The 12,379-nt window shown below is 46.2% G+C and overlaps 1 protein-coding gene across 1 annotated transcript; it reads right to left on the bottom strand.

Annotated features, from left to right (window-relative positions):
* Positions 1–211: 211 nt before the first annotated feature.
* LOC114136440 (frizzled-7-A-like) lies at positions 212–2,921 on the bottom strand. Its single transcript, XM_028004434.1, has one exon. It carries the CDS (start codon positions 1,947–1,949, stop codon positions 321–323), a length of 1,629 nt encoding a protein of 542 aa, XP_027860235.1. The 5' UTR covers positions 1,950–2,921; the 3' UTR covers positions 212–320.
* Positions 2,922–12,379: the final 9,458 nt, after the last annotated feature.

Raw genomic sequence — 12,379 nt, 5'->3', positions numbered from 1 at the left:
TCGAACCCAGAACCTTCTTGCTGCAAGGCAACAGCTCTACCAACTGCTCCACCGTGCTGCCCCAAATAATTTGATATTCAAAATGTCATCAATATTTAGGAATTATTGACTTGAAAGTCACTCTGGGTGAAAAGTTGCTTCTACATTAGTTTGGTTTTTCAAGTGTATTAAAATATTTGAACTAGAAACTAAACACTAGGAACATTTTGTGTTTTTTCAGTGTAAAATACAGTGAAAATAAAACCTCCATCAGTTAGTTTGGGTTCGGTAGATCCACTTTGGGTTTGTGTTCCTGCCGGTTCGGATCCGGTCCAGAAGCTTCACCTCCACGCCGCCGCCTCTCCGTTCAGGTTCGCTCTCTTGGAAAAGCGGCGCCACGTCCGCAGCGTCTTCCCGGACCAGACCCAGAATCCAGAGCCGATCCCCACCGTGAAGGTCGTCAGGTACTTGATCATGAAGACCGTGAAGTTCGGCGAGACCGGCGGTGTGTTTCGGGTCGGGCACGGCACAGCGAAGTGTTTGCAGGTCTGCATCCGCCAGGCGGCGACCCACTGCGGCCGAAGCGCCTCTTCATACAGCAGGCAGGCGATGGCGGCCGCTGTGGAGGCCGTGTAGACCGAGCCGAAGACGCCGATCCGCACCATCAGCCTCTCCAGCTTCTCCGTCTCGGTGCCGTTGTGCTTCATGATGGACCGGACCCGGAGCAGCGACACGAAGCCGGCCAGCAGGAAGGAGGCGCCGATGAGGAGGGAGACGGAGAGCGGCGCCAGGATGAATCCCCGCAGGCCCTCCAGGCTGTAGGCTCCCACAGAGCAGACCCCGCTGAGCAGGTCGCCCTCCACCCGGCCCACAGCCAGCACCAGGACGGTCTTCAGCGCCGGAACCAGCCAGGCTGCCAGGTGGAAGTACTGAGAGCGGGCCTGGATGGCCTCGTGGCTCCACTTCATCCCGGCGGACAGGAACCAGCTGAAGCCCAGGACGACCCACCACACGGAACCGGACATGCTGAAGTAGTAGAGGACGACGAACAGGACGGTGCAGACGTCCTTCTCCGTCCCTTGGACCACCAGCCGGTACCCCTCCTTCCTGAACCGGGCCACACACACCGCCTTGTCCTCCAGCAGGAAGGCGGCGCTGTAGGCCAGCGCCACCATGAAGGAGCAGCCAGACAGGAAGATGATGGGCCGCTGCGGGTAGACGAACCTCCTCCTGTCCAGTAAATACGTCAGGACGGTGAAGAGCGTGCTGACGCAGCACAAAATGGACCAGAACCCGACCCAGACCCGGCTGAACTTTAATTCCTCCTGGCTGAAGTGCATCAGTCCGCCGGGTCTGCCGGACTCGCACGGAGCCCCGCAGTCTTCCTCCCCCAGGAAGCGGTAGCTGAGGCGGGACGGAACCTGGAGCTGCGGGGGGCAGGAGAACCGCTGGTTGCTCCGGAGGAACGGAGGCCGGGCGGTCGGGTTCGGCTCGGCCGGACCTTCAGAATCGCTCCTGTTCTGACCCACGCAGATCTCTCCGGCTCCGTGGAGCGGGAAGTTCTGGCAGCGCAGCCGGTCCGGCCACTGGAAGCCGAACTTGTTCATGAGCTCCTCACAGCCGTTCCGGGCCTGTTCGCACAGAGACCTGCAGGGCGGGATGGCCCGGTCCAACACCGTGCACACCGGCGCGTACATGGTGCACAGGAAGAACCGCAGCTCCGCCGAACATTGGACCTGGACCAGAGGGTAGAACTGGTGGACCTCCAGGCCCGCGTCCTCCTGGTTGGTGTGACCCAGCAGGTTCGGCATGATGGTCCGGTTGTAGGCGATGTCGGTGCAGAGCGGGATGGAGATGGGCTGGCAGAAGCCGGGCTCCAGAACCGAACTCCCGTCTTCATGCTGAGCCGATCCGGGCTGGAGGAGGAGCGTCAGGCAGAAGGTGGACCTCCAGAACCAGCTGGTTCTCATCACAGGTGTGTAGAAATATTCAGAGAGGAGGAGAAACTTTCAGAGACCGGGGAGACTTTAGTCCTGAGAAAGTGGAGCTGCACAAATTCTTCCTGGTTTCATCCCGAATGACAGAATTTGGGTCAAACATCCAGATTTCAGCTGCTGCTCCTTCCACTCAGGACGGTTCTGGTGCCGCTCCTGCTCCATCCTCCAATCAGAGGCTCGCTCTTCTCTGATTGGTCCATGCAGACATGGAGGTGAGGCTCTGCAGGTGCAGATCAATCCTGAACTGTAAAACACAAAGTTACTGAACCGTCCAGAACTATGAATTAATCTGAGGCAGCAGCTGTCAGTGAGAGGAAAAATCTATATAATATTAGTTTGATTTCACTATTCTGATGATTTTGTGTCATTTATTCAGAACATTTGAAAGACGTTGAGTTTTGCCAATAAACCATTTTTTGTTTTCTTGATATTCATCTTAATTTTCAGGTTTCCAAACCAGTTGATAATTGTGGTTTTTCAAAATATTAACAAAAAACCAACTAACCTTTTTACTAATTTAATATGAATATTAATAAACTGTGGAAGTTGTGATTTGAGGGAGAAAAAATATCTGTTTAAAAAAAAAGAGAAAAGAATTAATAAATTGTTTTATCATATAAACAATAATTTAAAAGAAAATAGCAAAATAAATAAATTAAATCCCTTTTCCAGATGTTGAACTGAAATCAAATCTGCTCATCAGAATTAAACCATAAATAAAAGATAAACTTCTCTTTGGTTCAGTTTTTAAATCGTCTTATTGGTCAAATTAAAATTCCTCTCTCTTATTTCTGACTGGGGAAAATATTACCATTTTTCTGTTCAGCAGTATATTGTTATTTCTGCCGTATTTCCTCATATAAATCATATTCATATTTGAACATAAACAATACATTTACATTTTTAAAATAAAGAAATGTATGCATGTAGGAAACTAAAAATAAAATACATAGTTTTAAAAAATAAAATACATCAGAGAAACAATATGTAGAGATAAACATATTTTTGCTAAGCATCTGATTTTAATTTTTAATCTTTGTTTCTGCTGATAAGGAGGATGAGGAAGAACCGTCTCTCACCTTCACCTCCTCGTCTTCAACTCACTTTTATTATCGACGTTTATCTGAGTAATCAGGTTTTAATGCAGACTGGATTCTGTTGGATGTTGAGGAAGTTTAGATTTAGATTTTGTTGTCCAAAGAAACAAAAAGAACTGCAGGAAAAAAAAGAAAAGTGTCGTTAAAAATAAAATTAGCATCTCAAAGTTCTCAACTCTAAGATGCTGAAAATCAAAGACTTCAGAGCGTTTTGGTTTATTAATTACTCCATTCATTGATGCATTTTATCCCCAGAAACAAACAGATTTAAATATGCAGAAAACTTGTTTGGTCTCTTTCATCTCAGCGATCGATCAAACGTCAGTAGATCTGATTTTCTGTCAGTCGCTGGGATCTAAGAGTTTTGCTGCCAGATAGAGAATTATACATTTATTATGCATGAACTGTTCAAAACAAAAGAGCAAAAAACTTCTGAAACTTTTGTTTTTCAGCACAAACATGAACATTTGACTCCTTTGATGAATAAAAACTACAAAGAAATGAGAGAAAAGTGATTAATTACAGAATCAGTTGTGAGAGAGAGAGAAATGTTTCTACTCTGGAGATTAGAAATATCACAACAAATAAAAATCAACATAAATGTTACAGAAGCCCAACACAGTCTGAGCAATAAAACTTTTAAAGTTGAACTATTTTCAGAAAACTGACAGGATTATCTGAAAATAACGAATTATAGTGACCAAAGTTTAGAAATAAAAGCAGAATTAACTGGCCTGCATTGCTGCACGTGGAGACGAACATGGAACATTTTCATAAATGATTTTTTAAAAAATGTGTCCATGAAACAGGATCACTGAAAACACTGTAGTACACAAGCCAGACCATTTGGGGGCGCTGTAACACTCCTACAGAACAACACTGAAAACAGCGGACAACACAAAACGCCTCCATGTTGTGAGAGTGAGAGTAACATGCTGGTTATGGAGAGATGCAAAAAGATTAAAAGATTTTAAAAAACGCAGCTTGTGTGTACAGATAAAAACATGAAAGCAGCTTTTTGAAACTTTCCACTCAGAGACTCTGTTTCATAAATGATCGTTTCTGGACTCATCAAACAGCCGAAACAACAAAAACCTTTACAGAGGCTCCTAAACTGGCCTCGGTGTTTGCAGAGCCTGAGCCTGAAATGTGTTCATGTTTCTTTAATTGCTCTTTTACTCGTTGGCTTCAAGATTCATGGATTAAAACACAGCAGGTGTCATAATTTCAACAAAATAATGTCTCTGTAACAAAGTGACAACATGCATAAAATAAATGAACTTGGCCCAAGCACTGAGCCCTGTGGTACTCCACAAGGAAGCAACGTTTCTCATTATCATACAAACTTCAGTCTGTAGTTTTAATGTGTTTTAAATTACTATTTTTTAACTGAGTGAGAATTAGACAAAGTTTCATGTAGGAGTTGGAAAGATCTGTCATGATTTGTGTTGGGAGATTTGGACCCGACTGAAGAACTTCTTCATTTAGAAAAAAACAACAACAAACCTAAAGAGACGAGAGGAAAACGAAGAACGAGGAAAATTCACCAAAACCATCAAGAAAATGAGAATCAGAAAGACGAGCAAAGGATCTGGAAAGGAAACAAGTGAGTCAAGGAGGGTGATTACTGGAACCAGGACATAAACCAGAGCAGCAGAGGCAGGAAAATGAAACATCAATAAATATAATTATACTGAAAGATAAAGTAGGGAAACACAGAATTAAACCGCAGAATGATTAAAACTCCAGTCAGAGACGGTTTTTCCCTCCAACATGAACAAACAGTTCAAATCTACTGGATTCATCACTGATAACTTGATTTATTCCTTCAGTATTTATTAGGAAATGTGAGCTTTTCATTAATCAAGAGGCAAGTTCAGACTGCATCAGTATTTAAAGAAGTTTGACTGAATTAGTGACTTTGTACTGAAAGACTGAAACTCTGTAAACTGAACTTCAGACGTTTGATCAGCTTTGCTCCTGTTTTAGCTGTTTTGTTTTTTACAGATTAGGCTTCATTTCTGTTTCAGAGACAAGAAAAGATTTCAAGTTAAACTCAGCGACGAGGTAAAAACTCTGCTCTGTCAGTGAGCGTCTGAAGGGAACTTTAATAAATCATCAGTATTTATTCATGAAGCCGTTCAGAGACAAACATGCTGATTAATCTGATGAATGCTAATGAATGCTAACAGGAAGTCCAGAGGGACCAGAGAGCAGATTTCCATCCAGGAACAGCAGCGACACAGAGGAGGAACATCCAGCAGCGTTTTGTCTCTTTGTCTCTGCAGGGATTGTTTTGCCCCTCTGCTTGTCTGCTCAGGCTCATGCGTGATCTGCAGAAAACTTTCAAATAAATGTTTGGCTCACATGCCTCATGTGTTCATGCAACTTGAATTATTAATTCATTTTCCCTGTTACAACTGCTAACTGTACATTTTATATACTAGACAACCGTTACAACCCAAAGAGTCATTGTTGCCTTCAGTCCAGTAAAATAAAACTTTTTTTTAGAGCCGTTAATGTTACATAACCTGTTAAAAAAAAAAAAGACAACTTATCATTTTGATCAACATAGAGCACGAAATGTTGACAATCTTAAAGAACCATCATTTAATTCCAGTTGAGGGGCTTTAAAATAATGAAAAGCATAAAATATTTGCAAAAGCAGGATGGATTGTCCGTTATCCTGCAATAGCTAGCCCCGCCCACTTCATCACAACCCTCCGGGACTGACTACTGACCAGTTCTCTGTCTAACAGGTCCGGAAAATCTCTAAGACCTGGGTATTACCCTAAATGAGATCTATAAGAGATAATCTATTCAAACTGGTGTCGAAAGCGATTCGTCTAGCTCTAACTACCTCCAATCCAGAAGTTACGACCCTTTTCAGTTAAGAAACAGTCAGCTGAGTAGCCCTCACAGCTGCATAATTCCAATAACCACTCCTGTTAACGGTAGCTCGCTTTCTAAAATATAACTTGCTCTTGGAACCGGCTAGATTAAATTTAGTGACTCGGAGGTAAGTCCCTGGGTCGTTATTTTACTCTCGCCAAAGGAAATTATGAAGCCTCCTCTTTTCTAGAACCATGTACATTAGTTTTACCCTTATTAAAAGAACTGAAAAATGAATAAATGACTCAATTAATTCCAATGTCCACCAACCTCATTAGAATTTTAGAGTATGAATTTATTAAGCAAGCTTAAGCAGGGATATGTGACATACAAATCAATAATCAATTGTATATAATTCAAGAGCAGTGTAATATAATCAACATGTACAATCATACCCTCCTGTCTCTTTCCCTAACCTATGTCGCAGATTCTGAGATAGCTTTTTAGGAAGCAAGTTCAACTCATACCCAGTTGGTGGTGGATCTTTGACAACAGGAACGTCCGAAAACCTTGGTCTGAGTCTTTGTCCTCTGTGTGGAAAATTCCTCTTTAGAATAGAAGCAAAGTGGAGAGGGCTCAATTGCTTTTGAAAACCCAACTCTTTTATCCCTCCGGGACCTTTGTCTTTTCTCCAAGTCTGTTGCAATGTTTGGATTGAGGTAAGACCGACGATCGAATCAGAAACCCGGGTTGGACGATTGGAACTTGTCTCCCTTTGGCGGCACGAAGCTTCAGCTTTTCCCGTGGCTCCAGGGTGTGGTCTGCTGTTGTTTCCTCGATCTGCTTCTTCGTGTTAGCTCTACTTCGGTGCCGCAGACAAAGAACAAGAACTTCTCCTTTTCCGTCTGCTTATATACAGTTCTCTGCCATATATGTGTATGGGGAGTGTTAGTTTACGTGGTTTCCTGAACATCTGCTGATGTCACGGAAACCCCCGTCGGCCCCTCCTGTCTGCTGGCTGGGATGGAAAGTACCGTCCTTTCCTCAGCGTGTTGTTTTTAGCCAACCATACCGCCCCACCCATCCTGTGCGTCTGGCCATCTGTTCAGAACTGCTTGCGACAGCAGGAACTCACAAGTTCCCCTTCTCCTTTTTCCCCTTTTTCTTTTAACATTAAAAACTATGTGCTTTTCTCTGATTAACTTTTAAACACAGTCAAATATTAAAAACTATGTGCTGATTTCCATTAAGCATTAATCATAAGCATTAATCACCTCTTTCACTTATTATAAATCATCAAACCTTAATCATTTCATTGTTGTCATGTTATTACAGATCATGATTCGTACACTTCAGAATCATTCAGTGATTACTTACATACAGTCATTTTACCTATTGTATTCATACATGTTCAACTTAATCATTATTAAAACACTCAATCATTATAAATCAAAACACAAGATTGCTTTATTTCTCTCAGGCTTTCATGCACCTGTTTCTGCGTGTACCTGGATAGATCTCAAACCCCCTACCAGTTTTCTCGACACCCCCTCCTTGAGATCAGACGGTGCTTCGCAGAAAACACAAAGTCCGAAGTCAAAAGAGGTCAAGTCCATCACCGCAATCAGCAGTCAAGATGTCCTGTTCGTAGCAGGCAACCGGAGATGATGATGGTGTCCAGGTATCCACAACCTCATACTCCGTCAGATTGGACGGCGGAGAAATCCAGCACTCGGCGTCTAACTGTGGAGGAAGTGGAGATCCTGCTGATCCGGGAGGGCTAATGTCCTCCAGGGAAGACTGCAGAAGCGAAGACAGATCCATCTCAGAGTCTGGCAGTGTCGGTGGGTTGTTACAGTATCCCTCCAACTCAGTCAGTAGATCCTGAAAATCCATATCGGTTGAAGGTGGATCTGGTGAAGGGGATGACACGAAGAGGGTGTCTTCTGTCTGGCATGCTTGGTGAGATGAACTGAGAATCTCAGTTTGGGTACCTTTTCTGTTAGTCGCACTGCTAGTTTGGCATCCGACATCGATAAACACATCCGGAGACATGGGACACGCGGGTGGAAGGTACTCGCCCACTGCCACAACTCGTCCATCGAGAAGGTGTAGAGTTGGTAGGCATTGTCGAGTAAGCTGGTGTTCCCATAACTTCTGAATCACGGGCAGCAGGAGTCCCGTATGCATTGGAGATGTTGTAAGGACGTCGTCTTCTTGGCCAAAGGCAGAGGTCCACACAATTTTGTGCACCCGTTCCAGGGATCGAGATGTGGAGGCCGCTATGTAAGGCAAATCTCCTTGCCCTGTGGCGCAGAGAATTGCCGTTACATCGGTGATACGGCTGCTCACGCAACGGTGACACCAGCGGGAGGACGATGCAACCCATATGAATCCATAGGACTCTGCGGCGATCCCACATCCCACACAGCAGGTTGGTGCCTGAGAAGAAACAGCAACCTAGGTAACTTCACGATTAGGGGTTTCGGATTAACAATAACACAACGAATATGCAAAAGCGAAAGCGGAGAGTGTAGCTGGTTTAAGCTTGTGTGCCTGCTTGGGCTGCCAGCCAGGGAGAATTAATCACAGGAACCGGAATGTCATGATCTGGAGCTGGTTCGCCCCGATCATAGACATGAGCGGAATCATGGAATATTGCAGCATAGGTCATCATCCATACAACGATGGCTAGGTCTGAGGTTTCCTGAAGCCAGTAGAGGACCACCAAGATCCCCCAAACCGTTGCCCAAAGAGCCAGAACTATCCACTTTTGTAGCCATATGCGCCTGCCCCGACCTTTGATGGACAAGGCTTGGCGCGCTAAGTAGACGAGGATAGATACTGCGAAGAGCCCTTCTAGAATAGCTGTGAGGATCTTAAGTGGGGCGGTTCGAGTGGCTTGACGGCCCCCAAAGACCAACTCCAGTATCAGGGCTGTGGTGTCGGTGACGAGCCATAGGCAGACCACAACGCCCCTGCGCCAGTTGATGCGGGTACGGCCCATCAGGTAACAAGCGAAGAGGGATGAAGCTAACCCCCATTTCTGGAGGATGATGGGTCGTAGGATAAGCTTCACATATCCTTGTAGCGCAACGAAGATCCTCATAGGATGTCCCCTGGGCCAGGAACCAGTGTGGCAGTAGAGTACCCAGGCTAGGGTAACCCCTAAGTACTCAAAGGCACTCACTTGAAGTGGTGCAAAAAGTGAGTTGGGGTTTGATGAGTTGGCTGAAGAGTTGGATGCCATGATGTCCGATGATGGGTCCTTCAGTTCAGGTCCTGTCAGCAGCTGCAGCGAGGATTGAATGGCTCGCAGGCACACGGCAGCTCTCTCTTATGCAGAGATAGGCTCCTCCTTCGGGGGGAGGGGCTGGTAATCCCTCTTTTTGCAATGACAAAGTGCTTTCAGCCACACCTCCAGGACAACTTTGCCGACGATTAAAGCCACGGCCACTCCCAGTAGGCCCAAGATGTATGGCCACAGCATACTCAGAGCACTCAGCAGCCATTGCTCAACAATGTGGAGGCCCCCTTCCACCACACTAGCAGCCTCTTCGACAACCTCGGTGATTGCGGTCACGATGGTCGCTCCCATAGTTTCATACCAGAAACAGTCGTGTTGGTCTGCTCCTTCGCCACATTTTTGCCAAATCTCCTTAGAGATCGTGCAGGTGAGATTGGAATACAGAAGATTAGGTCCAATCCAGTCAAACCCGGAGTCTACTTTCCCATCACACAGACTCTTTCGGAAAGCATGTCCTTCGGCGATGGCTATAAGGGGATTTGGGATGAATGGAACTTGGAGACCCAGAATACTCTTGCGCTTCTGGAGGTGGTAACCTAGGATTGCGTCTGTGCAGGTCCTTCCGCTCACTATTGCCCTCCGCCATGTACCATTGATTTTGCGCCAAGTAGTTTCAGAAGAGTGAGTGTCATACTCATCGGCATAATGTTGTTTGCAGTAGCGTTCCCAACCTCGAACCGTTTGGCAGGGTCTTCTAGCCAAACTAATCACGCATTCGGGGATGTTTCTTGTGTTATTTTTACAAGTCATGCGCCAAGGTCTTGGGTTTACGTAGTTTTCAGGTCTCCAAAAAACCCCAGGCCAAATCATACGGTCCTTAGAATAAACTGTGGCGAGGTATTGGTACTTGATCCAATAATTGGTAGTCTGACGGAGACAGGGTATAACCCAGGCTTGAAGTTCTTTTTGCTGAAGTCCCCACCATTCCCAGTCCCAATTCCGAGAGTAATCCTCATACCAGGCCCGTAAAGCCCATTTAGCGGTCGGAAGGACGTCAGGGCTAGGGCAGTGATACCTCCAGGTGGAATAGAAGGTCTTGCTAGTTTGTACGAGGTCACATCGTGGTGACGAGTGGGTTTTCACCCAGCAAGTGTTATTAAGGCTGTCAAAGATACTGTGCGCAACACATTTATCAATTTTTGCAAAGTCGCTTTTAGGAGCGCTCAGAAGGTCATCAGGAGTTGGAAGGGGTTGTGTACGTAAATTGGCAATGTGAAAGTCCTCTAACCCAGCAGGAGAGCGAACCGCTCCCTCGGGGAAGTCTCCCTCAAAGAACGTTTGGTCTTTGGCTATATACGTCCATGGGAATGTGTTATTTAGCCAGGTTTCAATTTCTGTCCGTATTGAGCGTACAGAGTGCCAGAAATCCGACCGGTATTCCTCTACAGCTGTGACAATGTAATTTTGGCCCCTGCATTTGACGAACTTATTCCAGAGGCAGGCATTTAACCACCTAAAGTGGTTCCTATAACAATGCTGCTGGTCAGCTTGGTGCATAAACCGTGTGGGACCTTGTCGAATCAGGAAGGCCGTGATGTTAGTCAAACTTTCGTTGGGGGGCGGCCTCGTTGCCCAATCGAGAAAGTCGTTTCGGGAGGTGTCGTTAACCTGCGGTCGCTCTGTAATGTTGGCATCCTCTCTGCAATTTAGGTGATAGTCACCCCAAAACTCCCCTCGTGGGAGCCAGGCCCGACAGCCTGAGGACCTGTGCGGGGCCGGGTATACTACTTCGGTATCCCAGTACCCCTGGTTCGGCAACAGTAGTAGTGATCGACAAGCCATGTTGCAATGCCATTCTGGAAATCCTCGATCCGGATGAATCCAGTTACACCTGACAGTCCGTCGTTCCTTGCGCTGTAGAACCCGTATCCAGCAGAGCGCTCCGGTGTCGAGGAAGTCATAGGCGTAGATCTCCCAGGTCCGATTCATAAGGTCGTCTAGGGAGGAGTCGTTCAGTTTGTAGGCTCGGCTTTCCACATACTTTTTGCCGTTTTCTTTGGCGAATAATCCGGTTCGATTCTGGGCAGAAGTTTTGTTGTCCCATGGCACAAAAATAGCCGTGGTGCTTGTATTCCAGCAGTTGAAGGTGGCATACTTGGAATGTCCGTAAGTGACCTTTGTATGCGTAAGGTACCACGGTCCAACTCCGATGAAGTAGAAGATCGTAGCGAGAAGAGCAGCAGCAAATAGCAGAGCAAGAAGCGTCAGCAGCCCTTTCAGGCAAAGGGATTTCCCTGTTATCGCAGTCGTTTTCCGTAGCAAAGGTTCGTTAGAGGCGTCCGAGTCGTCGTCAGCGTCGGTAGAGCTGTCCGAATCCGATGTTGAGTCCAGCCAACCCTGGTCTGTAGGCTTGCGCCTCATGCCGATAGCATCCATTCTGGCCAGATTAGTGATTCTCTGGGATCCGGTGCATCAGGCTTTGTACAAATTTTTCTTAAAGCCTTGATACAGCCTTGGTGAGCAGGGTTCTTCGCAACCCGTCTGGTGGCTCTTCTGTGTTGCAAGGCTGTAAATATAGGAGAGGGGTAGGGTAAGTCGGGCTCCAACCCCCTCCACACCCACTTCCAGTGGAACACCCTCCAATAGTGCGGCCGAGGAAACGGGCCTTGGGCGATGCCGTTTTTCAACGCCTGGTCATACCAAGATTCGTGATTGTACCCTATTGGGGCGGGTACTGAGATGTAGGTGTACAAAGGTTGCCCATGCAAAGTTAGTCTGGTGCGGTACCCCCAGGTTGACGGGGTAAAAATCCTCTGGTGTGGTGGATTGGGGTAGACCCTGTCTATTTCCAATTTCAATGGAAGCCTGGTGTTATTAAATATGTAACATTCTGGATTCATTTCCCTCTTTACTATGGTTTTTGCCATACTTGGTGATGTGGTCCAAATAATCATGTCATTAAGTGAAATTTCACAATACAGTCCTTGCAGTGGTTCAAGGTAATGGGGACCCCACCTTATCCGTAGTTCGATCCCCTGTACCCTGTGATACACTGTATTAAAAGTCCATGGCAGAGATCTTGGGCTCATAGGTGAAATTGATGCATAATGGACCGTGTTACTGGACCCTCGTCCTTGCCAAGCAGGCGGTGCGGTAGGGATGAATAAATGTGGCTTCGTTGGAGGGGGTGGCGTGTACTCTTCACTTTCCCCCACCTGTTTTGTGTG

The sequence above is a fragment of the Xiphophorus couchianus genome, chromosome 21 (assembly GCF_001444195.1).
Source record: "Xiphophorus couchianus chromosome 21, X_couchianus-1.0, whole genome shotgun sequence".
In the NCBI taxonomy this organism is placed as follows: Eukaryota; Metazoa; Chordata; class Actinopteri; order Cyprinodontiformes; family Poeciliidae; genus Xiphophorus; species Xiphophorus couchianus.
This window is presented reverse-complemented; position numbering and strand designations above follow the sequence as displayed.

Excerpts from the sequence above, each read along its gene's own strand:
- LOC114136440 (XM_028004434.1), bottom strand. The coding sequence starts at position 1,949 with ATGAGAACCAGCTGGTTCTGGAGGTCCACCTTCTGCCTGACGCTCCTC.